This window comes from Pelodiscus sinensis, chromosome 1, assembly GCF_052426305.1.
Source record: "Pelodiscus sinensis isolate ZL-2025 chromosome 1, ASM5242630v1, whole genome shotgun sequence".
In the NCBI taxonomy this organism is placed as follows: Eukaryota; Metazoa; Chordata; order Testudines; family Trionychidae; genus Pelodiscus; species Pelodiscus sinensis.
In genome coordinates, this window is record NC_143052.1 from 361,146,836 (window position 1) to 361,164,006 (window position 17,171).

At 52.5% G+C, this 17,171-nt stretch overlaps 1 protein-coding gene across 1 annotated transcript in view; it reads left to right on the forward strand.

Moving 5' to 3' along the window:
- The window catches only part of DNHD1 (dynein heavy chain domain 1), a 274,296-nt gene that overhangs the window by 134,986 nt on the left and 122,139 nt on the right, over positions 1-17,171 (forward strand). Inside the window, exon 18 of the mRNA XM_089775427.1 lies at positions 788-913. Coding sequence (XP_089631553.1) covers positions 788-913 — 126 coding nt within the window. The remainder of the gene's footprint in view (positions 1-787; positions 914-17,171) is intronic.

Below are 17,171 nucleotides of genomic sequence, written 5' to 3' on the forward strand. Positions count from 1 at the left end.
CCCTGCCACTCTCCGTGGCTCCCTGCAGGAAATCAAGCCCGGCCAGATGCCCGGGGGAAGCTGGCATGGGCCCTGTCACAGGCAGCCTTTGCAAACAAGGTCACATTTGAATAGTCACCTGACCTTCCAAATCTAAAAGTCCTTGGCTAGAGCAGAGGGGCACAGGGGAAGCGGGAGCCCCCTGGCCAAACCCATGCTGTGGAGAGAGCCAGGTTCTTCAGAAACCCACCTTCTATCCTTGGCCTGCCAGGGTTTCCCCCGACGAGTGTCGGCCATTGGCCAGTCAGCACGGTGCCCCCCGGGGGACGATCAAAAGTGCAGAGGAGACTGAGGCATGTGTAAGAACCATAAAGATGTTTGTCTCAGGCTGCATGGGGGGAAGGTTGGTCTGAGCAGGCTGGGACCCCAGGGAGACATGGGGCAGCTGTTGGCCTCTGACCACCCACTGCCTTCAACTCGGAGACTGGCCAGACCATGAGAGCCCCCAAGGGACAGGGAAACCACCCGGAGTCCCCTGGTGTCTCTTCTCTCCAGGGAATGGAGGACTCGAGCTGCTCTGGCCTTGGCTGGTTCCCCGTCCTCGCTGGAAGCTTCTGGCCTCAGGCTTGGGGGAAACTCACCCATCCCACCCACTGTGCCAGAGCCCAGCAGCACCCCCAGGAATCCAGAACTCAGAGAGCCTCCATGGCCAAGTTGCTGGGATCAGCTGGGGCCACACCCCTGGGCATGCAGGTGTCCAGTGCCTTTGGGCTGCCAGACTCTCCCCCTCTTCTCTTCCTGAGTACAGACACGGCAGAGCTCAAAGCCCTGGCAGAGGCAAGCCTGCTGACCTTGAAGAGCATCATCCTCTCACCCCACGCCACGGAGCTTCGGGAGGAGGCCGAGAGCTGGACCAGCACCTTGCGCAGCTTTGGTGAGGGGCCGGGGGTGTGAAGGGGAAGCGCTTGGGCAGAGAGGTGGCAGGCTGTCCTCTGCCCGGGCGCTGGCTTGTCCTTCCACCGGGTGTCTGCACCGTGATGTGGGGCTGGGTGCTGGGGGCCCCAGCGTTTGTAGGCCAGGCCTGAGCGTCCCTTCTGACCACTGACCTACATGTAGACCTGCTGGCCCTGGAACTTGCCCCCATGCTCCCGTGTCTGCAAACCCGAGTCCAAGCAGCTTATCCCAAGCTTCCTTGTGCCTTCTCGATCTGTAACCTCTGGAGATGTGGCCCTCCCACCGCATTTCCCAGGAAGCTCCTGCAGCCTACCAGCCTGTCTGGTGGGGCTACCCCAGAAGCGCGGGGCTCTGTGCCACACCTGTGCCCCCCATCCTCCTCTTTCTCCTTTGGTCCCACCCCCTGCTTAGGCCAAATGCAAGAGTCAGGCTGTGGCAAGAGCTGCTCAGTGAGTCCAGGCCACTGTGGAGAGCCCCAAATCCTCCACTTGCCCTTGGTGAAGAGCTAGGCTGCCCACAATGAGGAACTTTCTCTTCTTTTTTGAACTCAATTCTACTTGCCATCACAACATCCCAGGTCAGCGAGTTGGGTATTGGGTGAAAAGGTACTTGGTCTCCTACATCCTGCTGCCTGATAACTTCATCAGGGGTGTGGAAAAGGGTGGATAATAGTTCTTGGAGTGTTGTCCTTGGGGCACCTCACTTCAGGTCTTGGTGCATCCCAGGGCCATTGAGGGAAATTTTCTGTAGCCATGTCCGTCCAGGCCACACGTGTGCAGTACACCTCTTGTGGCACCTTTGGTGCCTTGGCCAGCCCCCTCAGTTCCTTCTCCACCACACTTGGCCTGAGATGAACGGCTTGGTGGTATCCCACTGTCTGTCACCCACTCTACCAATATCCATTCACCTGTTTTAGCAGAGCTTTGCAGTTACCTATTGTGACGGACCGGGCCAAGTCTGGGCACAGCTGAGGGCGTCCGCTCAGGGCGAATTGCTCAACCTCGGGGCTCCTTACAGTCCCCAGACTGGTGACCTCTCCAATCAGGCCACAAATCAGTCCCACAGAGCGCTTCAGCTGCAAGCCTGAAGCCTCACGAGCAAAACCCCTCCGACACCCCAGCAATATCCGTGCCCCAGATAGCCCCAGGCCTCATACACAGGTGGGGGGTCCTAGCACCCAATCCCACTTACCCCGAACAAGTTCTGTCCGGTTCCAAGAAACCAGCCACAGATCCCTGGTCAATCTACCCTTTGGACCTTACCCACAAATCACGCTGGGCCAATCCTTTAGCATCTAACATCTAAAGGTTTATTACTACAATAAAGAAAAGCATGAGAGTAAGGTTGTTAAAGGATAGTACATTACATGCATCGAATCTCCTAGTTCTCAATGCAGGCTCTAGCAGAGATGTTACAGCTGCTGGTTTAAAAGTTCTTGTTGCGCATCCTAGGATCAGGATGGGTCCACAGGTCTTTCTGGCTCTTCGATCCCTGCAGTGCTGCCTCTGGGGTGAAGTGCTGAGCTGAGGCCAAGAGATGGAGTCGACCACATGGCCTCTTTATACATCCTTCCTGGTCTCTTCTTGGCTGCAGCAGGTCACGTGGCCAGCGGCCTATCCCTGTGTTCCCTGCTGGCAGCTCTCAGGTGTCCACCCTCATGCTTTAGGTGTGTCCTTGGCCCATTGAGTGCCATTGTCCCACAGGGCCTCGCTGATTAGCATGTCCATAGGCCGGGCTCTGCCCAATGCTCAACCACATTCAGAGAAATATTCAGTCTCCACACAGATTACAGATTCCTACCCACACACACAGACATTATATAATCACATGACTAGCGTACACAGGATCAGCAGACAGTAAGCTCCTATTCAACACCCCACATGGCCCCTTTATACCATTTTGGGGGCCAACACCCCCCCATGGGTGCAGGAGTGATCTGGCTGCTCCCCTCAAAGTCCAGTAACGTGACACCTATGTAGTTAGTAACAGAGTAACTCATTAGTGATTCAGTTCAATAGTGTAGTTAGTGTCCGAGTATCTCGTTAGTAATTCAATTAAATAGTGTAATCAATGTACCTCGTTAGTATTTCAGTTCCATAGTGTAGTCAGAGTACCTTGTTAGTATTCCAGTTCCATAGAGTAGTTAGAGTACTTCGTTAGTAATTCAGTGCAATGGTGTAGTCCAGTGGTCACCAGCCAGTCGATCGGGATCTACCGGCAGATCTTGGAGCCCTTCACAGGTGACCCTGAGAGCTTTGGCCAGGAGACTATCAAGTGCCCGCACTTCAGCTGCCCCTCTCAGCACTGCCGTGCTACCCTTGTCCTTTGCCTTGGAGCTGTTCCCCACCCATGGGAGCCTCCTGCTTGCTGTGCAGGGCACGGGAAGAATAGGAAAGGGAGTTACTGATCTCACGGTGCTCCTCCCTCCACTCTGTACCCCACCTCCACAGAGCAGAGGGGGGCAGGGATGGAGAGAGCTTGCTGGCTGCTTTTGAGAGTGGTGCAGGGCCAGGGCAGGGTGAGCCTGCCTTAGCCCCCTGCACCATCACCCAGAAGCCACCTGTGGTAAGCGGTGCTCAGCTGGAGCCTGCATTCCAAACCCAGGCCCCAGTCCTGAACCTTTCCTGTCCCCCAAATTCCTGCCCCCAGCCTGATAAAAGTGTGTGAGGATGGAGTGAGCAGGGGCAGGGCCTGGGAGAAGGGGCAGGAAGGAGGTGGGTGTGGCATAGCAGGGGGCTGTCCACTCTTGTGGCTCTGGATCCTGTCTGGTTGGGCAGTCACTGGTTGCTATGTTGGGCTGTGGGTGACCCCTCTGCAGAGACTGCGCGTGTCTGTGTGCACTGCCCAGTGGAGGGGTGGTCCCTGAGGGCAGGCATGTAGGCCATAAATTAGCAACTTCATACCTGGCCAGGGGAAGGAGTTTGAACAAAGGAAGGGTTCACTGGGGGGGGGTGTTCTGTGGCTGGGAGAAGGGGCAGTCTTGGCAGAGAGAAGCATGAAGGAAGCAGACTAAGTCCAAGCAGGGGGGTTCAGGGGCCTGCGAATCCCCCCCCCCCAAGAGGACTAGGGTTCTGCCCTGGCTCCGCTGGCAACGTTGAGCCTGTGATGCGCTGGATCTCTGAGAAGCAAAGAAACCTATTCTATGGCCTGGCTGAGGATGGGGGGGCAGGATCGGGGCTCCCCAATGCACCGACACAGTGGGGCAGGGGTATTTGGGTTTGAGGTAGATCCTGGATTTCACTTAAATTCAAAAAGTGATTTCATGCTTAAAAAGTTTGAAGACCACTGGTGTAGTTAGAGCAGCTCATTAGTAATTCAGTTCCATAGTGTGGTGTGACAGGCTGGGCCGGGTCTGGGCACAGCTGAGGGCGTCCGCTCAGGGCAAATTGCTCAAATTCGGGGCTCCTTACAGCCCCCAGACTGGAGATCTTCCCAAACAGGCCACAAACCAGTCCCACAGAGCGATTCAGCTGCCTGCCTGGCCAGCCAGAAGCCTCACGAGCACAACCCCTCCGGCACCCCAGCAATATCCGTGCCCCAGATGGCCCCGGGCCTCATACACAGGTGAGGGATGTTAGAGCCCAATCCCACCTCCCCCGAACAAGTTCTGTCCGGTTCCAAGAAACCAGCCACAGATCCCTGGTCAATTTCCCCTCTGGACCTTACCCACAAATCACGCTGGGCCAATCCTTTAGCATCTAACATCTAAAGGTTTATTACTACAAGAAAGAAAAGCATGAGAGTGAGGTTGTTAAAGGAATAGTACGTTACATGCATCGAATCTCCCAGTTCTCAATGCAGGCTCTAGCAGAGATGTTACAGCTGCTGGCTTAAAAGTCTTTGGTGAACATCCTAGGTCAGGATGGATCCACAGGTCTTCCCGGCTCGTGATCCCCTGGGAGGCTGCATCTGGGGTCAGGAGCAGATCTAAGACCACATGGCCTATTTATCCCTCCTTCCTGATTTCTTCCAAGCTGGAGGGAGTCACATGGCCAGTGGCCAGGTGTGTCTTTGGCCTCCAGAGGCCCATTGTTCCCTGGAGCTTTGCTCATTAGCATGTCCATAGGCAAAAATTCCTAGCCCATTATTCAAGCACATTCAGAGAGACTTCCACTCTCCATTCCGAGTACAGATTCCTAACTCCACACATAGACGTTATACAGATATATGAAGATCAGATACAGAATCAGAAGAAAGTAAGCTTTTGTTTGACCCCACACATTGCCCCAAAAGTGGTACAAAGGGGGTCAACACCCCCCCATGGGTGCAGCAGTGACCCGGCTGTTCCCCTCACAATCCAATAACGTGACAGCATGTCCATGGGCAAACATTCCTGGCCCATTGCCCTGCCTCAGACAGAGAATCTTTCAGCATCAACACAGAGCACATATTTATAACTTCTCCTTCGAGTGGTCCCCGTGGGTGCTCCACTCTGGGTGCTGGTGCATCCTCGCGCCGGCGACCGGAGACTTTTCAAGCCATTTCTGCCACGCCACGCAGGCGCCGTGGAGCCCTCTAGTGTTGTTGGAATTGAAGGGCGCCTGCGTGTACAGCTCCTCAGTTCCTTCTCTACCGTCCTCGGCAGCAGATGGAGAGCCTTCTGTTCTCCTTACTTTCTCTAAAAATAGTTAAATATCTCATTTTATTCCCTTAGTTACCTCATCAGCCAAGTTCTTTAGCCCTACCCGCCTCCCCGTCTAGTTATTTAAAAAAAAAAAAATTCTCGTTGCTGCTTGCCACTTTTCCCCACCCCTCATGCCCAGCTCGCCGGGCTTCAAACGCTGCAAGTCATGTCGGGATGCCATGCCTGCTTCCAACGGACACTCCACTTATATTAAGTGCCCTGGGGAGGCGCACCAGACTCAAAAGTGCCTGCACTGCTCCAAATTAACAGCGAGGGCCCGCCGAGACCGGGCCAATAGACTAAGGACTCTCTTATACGAGAAGTCCCTCCATCCCTCTTCAGAGGACTCGCCTACGCTTTCTAGATCACTTCAACTAACTAAGGGTATGGAGAAAAATCAACCCCCTACCCACTCTTCTTCCACGGCATCAAAAACCGGTCTCTCTCCAACTCCATCCCTATCCTCGGCACCATCAGCATTACGGGTTAGCGCTGAGGATAGGCCAGGAACCTCCGGCACGTCGCAACCTAAGACGCAGGCACCGCACAAAAGAGCTCATTCAGAGCCAAGACAAAAATCAGCGGCACTGACCGCTACGGCGCCTAAGCCATCCTCAGCACCGACTGTGCCATCGAGAGAGCGCTCGGCACCGAAGCATGCCAAAACGGCACTGTGCTCGGCACCAAAAAAGGCCCGTGCCGATAATCCACCTTTTAGTGCTCTGGTGCCAGAACAAACCTCGGCACCGACAACCCCCTCGATAGCGGCGTCGTTACCACCGAAACCACACCACCCCGCACCGTCTCAGAGGCATGAGCGGTACCAATCTCCACTGCGGAGCCACACCTCCTCGGCACCGCCATCCCTGGGTTCCTCTATCCACTCGGTGAGATCTCAGCGCTCCTTGTCCGCTTCTCGTTCAGTCAGTGACATCAGCACCGAACCAAGGAGCAGGTTCTCATCACAACACTCTAGCCCGGCACATAGACCTCCATCCTGGCAGCCGGCTACTGTTCAATATGCATACCCTCCCACTCCGCATCCATGGTATGCACAGCACTATGCTTACCCACCCCCGCCATATACCACTCAATGGCAACCCTGGGAGTCACATCCAAAGAAGAGTCACCATCGACCCTCTTCTACTATTTCCAGGCCACCTCTTCCCTCGCCTCCTGCCACCGTATCTGCCACTGAGCCGAATTCTCCAGCCCCCTCAGACGCACATGACTCCCTCTCTGAGGGCGAGACCAGATCTCCTTTACACAATTCCTTCTCCTCCCCAGACGAAGCGGTCACCACCGAAGCCCCACCGTCGGGAGACGACACAAAAAAATTTCAGGAATTGTTTAAAAGAGTTGCTATAGCTCAGGAAAGAGATCTCCAAGAGGTGCAAGTCAAATGATATCGCCTTCTTCGTACGCTTCAGCCCCCAACCGCCTCCAGAATTGCTATTCCCATGGATGAGGCTATTATGGATCCGGCCGACAATATCTGGCAGACCCCAGCATCCGTCACTCCAACAAATAAGAGGGCAGACCGTAAATACTTCATCGCTCCAAAAAATATGGACTTCCTTTTCACCCACCTACCTCTGAACTCCCTAGTAGTGGATTCGGTACGGCACAAGGGTAAACAACCTAACCTAAGAACAACCCCACAAGACAGGGATCACAAAAATGTGGACATTATGGGCCGAAAGGTTTACTCTTCGTCCACATTGCTCCTCAGGGCTGCGAACTATACCGCCATGCTTGCGGACTATGATCACGCTAATTATTCCAAGCTCCAGGATCTCCTCCAGCACCTCCCGGACCATAAACGGTCAACCCTGCTCAATATTATGCAGGAGGGCCACACCATCTCCCACACAGCTTTGCAGTCCTCTATGGACGTGGCAGACACCGCCGCTCGAATTACGGCCTTGGCGATAGTGCTCCACCGAATTTCCTGGCTACAAGCATCTGGGGTACCTAGGGATCTTCAACAAAAGGTTGAGGACTTACCCTTTGATCGAACCAACCTCTTTGCAGCTAAGACCGACGAGGTGTTGCATTCTATGAAGGACTCTCGTACTACCCTCAGGACCCTCGGAATGTACACTCCTCCATTCAAGAGAACTAGGTACCAGCCTTACCAACGCCTGAGAGAGCCGTTCCGGCAACAACCCAAGTACGATTACCGCAAACAGAGATTTCAACGTCGTAGACCACAGCGACAACAACAGCAACACGTCGCACCCCATCCAGCAAGCTGCAGGTTTGAAGGTCACGTCGAGAGCCAGGAAGCCAATCCGCTGACATTCCCAACTGCTACCCCTCAGTTCCACCACCCCCTCTGAGCCTTTTTCCACCAATGATCCCTCATCCCCTCGGACAAATGGGTCTTGGATCTGATTTAATCTGGTTACATCATCCCCTTTACCTCTCTTCCCCCCACCCACCCTCCTATCCTGTCCCTTCTCAGGGACCCATCTCACGAAACCGTCCTCCTACAAGAGGTTTCACACCTTCTTCAACTGGGCGCAGGAGAATATGTACCAACACAATTTCGAGGCCGGGGCTTCTACTCAACTTACTTCCTAACCCAGAAGAAGACAGGAGGCTGGCGACCCATCTTAGACCTCAGGCGCCTCAACAAATACCTCGCATACCACCGTTTCAAGATGGTCACCCTCTCAACTTTCATTCCCAAACTCGATCAACACGATTGGCTTTCGTCTCTCGACCTTCAAGACGCATATTTCCACATTACAATTCATCCTGCTCACAGACGCTTCTTATGGTTTACAGTGGGCACCCAACACTATCAGTACAGGGTGCTCCCGATTGGACTGTCTACGGCCCCCAGGGTGTTCTCCAAAACCCCTGTCGGTCGTAATGGCCTCTCTTCGATGCCAAGGCATCATAATATTCCCGTATTTGGACGATTGCCTCATAAAAGGTGCGTCCTTCAACGAAACGAAGACCATGACAGATACCACAATAGCCCTTCTACTCAGCCTCGGGTTTCATGTAAATTACACAAAATCCACTTTACGCCCAAAGCAGAGACTGGAATTCATAGGCGCCCTCCTCGACACAGTCGCAGCAAGGACTACTCTTCCCGAACACAGGTTCGCAATGATATGCGACCTTGTCCAAGCAGCACAAGCAGTACCAACTGTCACGGTCCGCCACTGCCTCAAAATCCTCGGACACATGGCTTCCACGACCTATGTTGTCAGTTTAGCCAGACTCCGCATGAGACCTCTCCACTCCTGGCTCACGATGGTTTACAGACCCTCCAGAGACCAACTCTCCAAGTCCGTCGCTATTCCACCACGCATCATCAACTCCCTGCTCTGGGGGACAATTCCTCAAAACATGCTACACGGCGTTCCTTTTCAACGCCCACCTTCCACTCTCACACTTATAACAGATACCTCACTCATGGGATGGGGAGCTCACTTGGGACACATCAGAGCCCAAGGCAAATGGTCATTTATGGAGCAAACGTTGCATATCAACCTCCTCGAGCTACGGGCAGTCAGATATGCATGCCAATATTTCGCTCAGTACATAGCTCACAAGACCATCACCATCATGACGGACAATACCACCTGCATGTACTACATCAACCGTCAGGGTGGTGCTCGATCCCTTTCCCTGTGCTCAGAAGCTACCAAGCTGTGGACCTGGTGCCTATCACACGGGGTCACCCCTTCGGCTGTTTACCTTCCCGGGATACTCAACGTCACAGCAGACGCTTTAAGCCATACGTTCATGGACCAGCACGAATGGGAGATCGACAGACACGCCCTCACTCTGCTCTTCCTTCACTGGGGCCAACCGGAAGTGGACCTCTTCGCCACAAAGAACAATCGAAAATGCCACCTCTACTGCTCCAGAGGAGCCCTGGGGAAAAGTTCCCTCGGAGACGCCTTTTCCATCACATGGGATGCCTCCCTCCTGTATGCCTTTCCCCCCCTTCCCGCTCCTAAACCAAGTCCTCAACAAGATCAGTACGGACCAAGCGCTAGTCATTCTAGTGGCACCTGCGTGGCCCAGACAAACGTGGTATCCTTACCTCCTCAAGATGACGGTGACGGATCCGGATCCCTTTCCTTCCCACCACGACCTCCTCTCGCAGAACCACGGTCGGACCCTTCATCCAAATGTTCTCAAGCTCAATCTCCATGCCTGGCTCCTTCATGGCTCCAGGATGCCGAGACTGCCTGCTTGGAACAAGTGAAAGACATTCTAATTAATAGTAGGAGACGTTCCACCAGGAAAACCTACCTGAACAAGTGGACTCGTTTCTCCCACTGGTATGCTCAAACCCACGCAAGCTCACCACACCTCGCTCCTGTACATACCTTACTGGACTACTTACTATCCTTGAAACACTCCGGCCTGGCACTTAGCAGTATCAAGGTCCATGCTGCCACCATAGCGGCTTTTCACCATTCTACGTGGGGCGCTTCCTTTCTCGCTGACCCACTGACAAAGCGTTTCTTTAAAGGTCTGCAGAGTACCTTTCCTCCTGTCCGTCCACCAGTCCCCATTTGGGACTTGATCCATGTTCTAAAGAGCCTGACGAAACCGCCATTTGAACCAATAGCTACTTGCTCCTGGTCTCATTTGTCTATGAATGTAGCCTTCCTCGTCGCCATTACCTCTAGCAGGAGGGTGAGTGAGCTTGCGGCCTTGATGGCTGACCCTCCATACACTGTATTTTCAAAGGACAGGGTGATACTCCAACCCCACCCTCAATTCCTCCTTAAAGTACCCTCCCCCTTCCACATGAATGAACCCATACACTTACCTGCCTTCTTTCCGAAGCCGCACGTGGACCCAATCCAGACTGCATGTCACACTCTTGATGTCTGACGAGCTCTGGTGTTCTACGTAGATCGCACAAAGCCGTGGCAAGCCTCACCTAGACTTTTTATCTCTTACGCTGCAAGATCTAAGGGACGAGCAGTCTCATCTCAAAGAATTTCTAGATGGATTACATCCTGCATTAAAACTTGTTACACCCTATATGGCAAGGACTTACCTGGAACTATCACAGCTCATTCCACCAGGGCGGTAGCTTCCACGACTGCCTTCCTTCATAACGTTCCACTGCAGGACATTTGCAACGCTGCTACCTGGTCATCTGACCACTCGTTTGCGCAACACTATGCTCTTTCCACCTCCATAGCATCCTATATGGCAGTTGGACAAGCGGTGTTATCCGCAGTTACTACCACGCGGCTCCAAACCCACCTCCATGAGCCAACAACTGCTGTGTAGTCACCCAGAGTGGAGCACCCATGGGGACCACTTGAAGGAGAAGAAAGAGTTACTCACCTTGTGCAGTAATGGAGGTTCTTCTTCGAGTGGCCCCGTGGGTGCTCCACTCTAGGTGTCGGGTCCCATCCCGGCGCCGCGGCTCGGAGAATTTTCATAGCCGTGTCCCACCAGCCCGCACATGCGCGCTCCTTCAAAGCGCCGTTCACGCCTTTGATCAGCCGCGTGCAGGCTGGCAACCGCCAGTTCCTCTCAACCGCCTCAGGTCGTGGTCGGAGCTCCCTGTGTTGTTAGATCTATGTTTCTCATTAGCATTATTAGTTTGTTTTCTCAGTGTAAATAGTTACTTTTAGGGTTAGTCGTGTTCCTGTTCTACAGTTCTATTGTTAAAAAAAAAAAAAAAGTTTTCTCTTCAGATCAACTCTGTTAGCGCTACGGCCAAGCGCTAAAGAAAGCTGAAATTGACAAACAGCAAAAAGACAGAGATTGCCTGGGTCGGCATCCAGCCACCCTCTTCGGCTCCTAGCAATGCCGGGATCCCCCGGTTTTAAGAAATGTTCAGTTTGCTGCGAAGCTATGCTGGCGGCTGATGGCCATGACGCTTGCATAAGGTGCCTGGGTGAATCGCATGTTCCCCAAAAGTGCACCCATTGTTGCAAGCTTACGTCCAGAGCCCGCAGAGAGCGGGAATTAAAGCTCCGGATGATATCGTTTGACAAGGCGCTGCAGCCTGATCCGATACCCTCTTCAGCCTCAGCAAAAACTTCTGATTCTAAGAGGAGAGCGACTTCTCCCAGACCGGTGACTTCAAAGAGGGCAAAGCCGTCCCTGGCTTGCTCCCTCCCTCCGGCAGCCTCAAGGGCTTCGGCAGCCCCCAAATTGACCCCCGCGAGGTCCCGCTCCTCTACTGACCCCGGTGATAGGGGATTGCAAACGCCGAGGGCTCGGGCTGCTTCAGTGCCGGCATCGGCGGCACCAGCTTCAGCTTCGCCAGCTGGCGGTGCAGCACTAACGCTGAAACTGACAAGCCAGCCGGTGCTGGGTTCAGAGGCATCAACGTCAGCGGTGCAGGCTCCAGCGGCACCTCTTGTGACGGCACCGGACCTAGCCGTGCACATTCCTGACATGGTGCCACCGGCAAATTTAATGACGTCGGCACCGAGCACTCTATTGGCACGGACAGCAGAGCAGCTACAGCTGATCTCCCCGGCACCGCTCTGCTTTCACTCTGTGCAGAGCTCCCCAGTTGCCATGGAAACTGACAGTGCCTCAATACCTAGGAAAGCTCTATCAAAGACTCATGGGAGGGACAGATCTGCCTCCCCAGTTTTCTCACCAGGACCATCTCCATCGCCACCAAGGCGTGCACGATATCGAGACTATAGTGTCTCTCCGATCTATGTCGCATACAGGCAGCGCGATTATAGAGACACAGTATATCTAGAAGCACAGCGATCTTGTTCACGATCTCGTTCACTGGGTCGGTCATCTAGATATGGGTCCTCTAGACGTTCTCCACACCGCGTCTATTACATTCAACACAATAGTGCACGTTCGTCGCGTCATTCTTCTCCGTCACGTTCTGAGCGCTACTACGGGCACTACTATCGCTCGTGCGACGGCGGTACCCACCGTGAACATATATTATCTTCACATAGGGGATCATCATGCAACTGCTGATCACCAATCACACAATACTTACCTCAACAACCACAACAGTTAAACTCACCTCCTCCATCGACAAACCAATCTGTCCAACAGGATCAGTCCGAGCTGGAAGAAGGGCAGCTGTCTGACACAGAGGACCCCAAGCCAGAAACCTCTCCAGCGGACTGCGCATCTTCCTCACCAGATGAGGCAGTCTGTCCAGGTGAATTGTCTCCACCGGACGATCTAATACAATTCCAAGACCTGTTTAAACGAGTAGCAGGCACGCAGGAAATACAGCTGGCAGATGTTCCGGTGAAGACACACCGTCTCTTAAAGAACCTCCGTCCACAGCAGCGTGCAAGGATCGCCTTACCAATTGACGAAGCAATCATGGAAGTGGCGGACGAGATATGGCAAACGCCAACTTCAGTTACTCCTACCAGTAAAAAGGCCGACAAGAAATACTTTGTGCCGGAAAAGGGGCTAGATTTTCTATTCAATCACCCTCAGCCCAATTCGTTAGTGGTTGACGCAGCACAGCGAAAGACCAAAGCACCACAGTACAAAAATGCGCTCCCTGATAAAGACAATAAAAAGTTGGATATATTTGGTAGGAAGGTCTATTCTTCAGCCACACTTCTATTACGTATTGCAAACTACTCGGCTCATTTATCAAACCACAATTTTGATAATTATTCAAAGCTAGCGGAATTATTACAACATCTTCCTGACGCTAAGAAAACTCTACTAAAAGCGATAGTACAGGAAGGATACGCAGCATGTAGCACTGCATTGCAGATTGCAATGGATGTGGCCGACACAGCAGCGCAGGCCACGGCTACGGGTATCGCAATGAGGAGATCATCGTGGCTTTCGTTTGCGGGAGCACCAAAGGAGCTGCAAAGTAAAGTTGAAGATCTCCCCTTTGATAAGCTTAAGCTGTTCGCAGCAAATACTGACGAAGTCCTCCATTCGGGCAAGGATTCTCGTGCCACCCTATGTACACTGGGGATGTACACGCCCAATTTTAAGCGTAGGCGCTATTACCCTTATCAGAGAAGGTACGATTTTAATTTTCCCAGGCAACAGACACGCATGTCAGATAATCAGCGTCTTAGGCAATGTCCTCAGTGGAAACGGCCCCAACAAAATCGTTCAGTCAATCAATCTTCAACCAAACAGCAGATTTGACTTCCCCGTCGAGGTTGCAAGCACGCTTTCCTTGATCAATGCAGAAAACGAAACTCCTCATCTCTTCCACCTTCGACTGAAATCATATCACCACCAGTGGTCCAACATCACCACAGACAGATGGGTACTAGAAGTGGTGAAGTACGGCCTCTCAATTCCTTTTCTCTCCATTCCCCCTTTCACCCTACCCACCCCGTCCCTTTTCAGGGACCCTTCTCACGAGCAACTGCTGAAACAAGAAGTTCTTCGCTTAATCGCAATCGGGGCAATAGAGAGAGTACCCAAACAATTTTGGGGAAGAGGCTTTTATTCCCAATATTTTCTCACTCCGAAGAAATCGGGAGGCTGGAGACCCATCTTAGACCTTCGAAGGTTAAACCGCCACCTTCGAAAATGCCGATTCAAGATGGTGACCTTATCAACTATCATTCCATCGTTGAACAAGGGAGATTGGCTTACAGTCCTCGACCTGCAGGATTCTTATTTCCACGTTGCTATTCACGTGGCTCACAAACGTTTTCTTCGATTCCAATTAGGGAACGAACATTTTCAGTACCGGGTTCTACCGTTCGGATTGGCGTGCGCCCCCCGGGTCTTCACCAAAACTATAGCCTTAGTGGCGGCTCATTTACGCAGGACGGGTGTGACAATACTCCCTTATTTGGACGACTGTCTAATCAGTGGCTCAACATATGTGGAGGCATGTCATATGGTGCAGACAGTGTCCAGCGAGTTTGCATCCCTGGGCCTCCTCATAAATGTAAAAAAGTCATTATTAATTCCGTGCCAAGACCTGGTTTTTATAGGTGCACGGCTCGACTCAACCGTGGCACGGGCGTACCTACCGTTGGAGCGTTTTGTGGCGATTCAAGACCTTGTACATACTGTCACGCATGCTCCGACAATTCCTACACGCGTCTGTTTGCAACTGATGGGCCACATGGCGGCCTCCACCGTAGTCGTACAAAACGCAAGGTTACATTTTCGTTGCCTCCAGCATTGGTTGGCCATGGTTTACAGTCCGGCAAAAGACAGTATCCACAGACCGTTGGTGGTACCCCAACATGTTTGAGAGTCTATTCAGTGGTGGGCCAAACTGGGCAATCTCCTCACGGACATCCCATTTCATCATCCGCAGCCTACAAGGCAGATAACTACAGATGCTTCCCTCACGGGCTGGGGGACGCACATGGACAACCTGACAATTCAGGGTCGCTGGTCAATTCAAGAAATGATGTTACATATCAACATACTCGAGTTGCGGGCGGTACGACATGCTTGCAAGCATTTTCAGTCCCACATACGGGATACAACTACCAGAATCATGACGGACAACATGGCAACTATGTTTTATGTCAACAGGCAGGGAGGCGCCCGATCTCGTTCTCTATGTGCGGAGGCTGTCCGGTTATGGAATTGGTGTATTCACAACAACACCATCCTAGTAGCATCCTACCTTCCGGGTACCGACAACTTAGTAGCGGACTCACTCAGCAGACGTTTTCCCCACGACCACAAGTGGGAACTCTGCACAGAGGTTTTAAGCCATATATTTGTGCGGTGGGGGTTTCCGACAGTAGACTTGTTTGCCACAGAAAACAACAGGAAATGCCCCACCTATTGTTCAAGAGCGGGAATAGGACGTCAGTCACTAGGAGATGCCTTCCTTCTCCACTGGGGACGGATGCTGTTGTATGCTTTTCCCCCAGTCATTCTAATACCCAAGGTTCTCGAGAAAATCAGCATAGATGGGGCTCGAGTAATTCTTATAGCCCCAGCGTGGGCTCCTCAACCTTGGTTCTCAATGCTCCATCAGATGTCGGTAAGGGCACCGTACCCCCTACCTCTCCTTCCAAATCTCTTGACCCAGGACAACGGATCTCTGCGCCATCCGAAACCCGAGATTTTACACCTCACAACATGGATGCTCATTGGTTTAGCAGTTTCGAACAGCGTTGTTCCCAGCGGGTCAAGAAGGTGTTGATACATAGCAGGAAAGATTCTACACGAGCTACTTATATAGCTAAGTGGTCCAGATTCCAGGCATGGTGTGCGGTTAACAACCTGGACCCCTATTCCACACCTTTACCTCGTATATTGGACTACATTTTGCAACTCCAGGATAATGGACTGGCCATAGCTTCCCTACGGGTGCATTTGGCAGCGATTAATGCCTTTCATCACATGGACGACTCCTTCTCTATATTCGCACACCCTACTACGAAAAGATTCCTAAAGGGGCTTGCGAACCTCAACCCACCCCGCAGACCCCCTCCACCCTCGTGGAATCTGGATTTAGTATTGGAAGCTCTATCTCATCCTCCCTTTGAGCCTCTAGCCACTATTCCGTTACACATACTTACCACCAAGCTTTTGTTTCTCCGAGCCCTTACTTCAGCTCGTAGGGTCAGTGAGATAGCAGCATTCATGGCTTCATCTTCCTATATCGTTTTTTCTAAAGACTCAGTCACTTTGAGAGCTCACCCAGCATTTATTCCAAAGGTGTCATCTGAGTTTCACATTAATGAACCAGAGGTTCTACCGTGCTTCTTTCTTAAACCCCATGCCTCAGTGCAAGAAACAATATGGCATACGCTGGATGTAAGAAGAGCCTTGGCATTCTACATTGATAGAACGTGAGACTTTAGGAAAACGGACCGTTTAATAGTGTCATTGGCAAACCGTTCTAGAGGCCAACTATTGAACTCCCAACGTATTTCGAGACTTATAGTTTCATGCATATCTATGTGCCATTCTATACGAGGGAAACCTCTGCCAAACCCTCCAAAGGCCCACTCCACCAGAGCGGTTTCCGCTACTACGGCCTTCCTGAAGGGAGTCCCGTTCCGGGACATTTGCAGGGCAGCAACATGGTCCTCTAATGTCACTTTTATGAGACATTATGCTATAGTTGACCAGTTTGCTTCGGACTCTTCGGTAGCTACGGCAGTACTTAGTCGTGATCATAAAGCCTTATTTCGGAGCGCTCTGGACTCTTTTTAGGTACTGCTCCGGAGTCACCTAGAGTGGAGCACCCACGGGGCCACTCGAAGAAGAAAAAGAAGTTACTCACCCTGTGAAGTAACGATTGTTCTTCGAGATGTGCCCTGTGGGTGCTCCACGACCCGCCCTTCCTCCCCGCTCCGGTTTTCTTTCTTCTCTCTTTTAGATGAGCGGATGAGAGGAACTGGCGGTTGCCAGCCTGCGCGCGGCTGATCAAAGGCGTGAATGGTGCTGTGAAGGAGCACGCATGCATGGGCTGGCAGGACACGGCTATGAAAATTCGCTGAGCCACGGCGCCGGGACGGGACCCGACACCTAGAGTGGAGCACCCACGGGGCACATCTCGAAGAACAATCATTACTTCACAGGGTGAGTAACTTCTTTTTCTTCGAGATGTGTCCCCGTGGGTGCTCCACTACCCTCCCTCCTTCCCCTGCTTGGAGCCTTATACTCTAGCGCAGTGGTCTCCAACCTTTTTACACCCAAGATCACT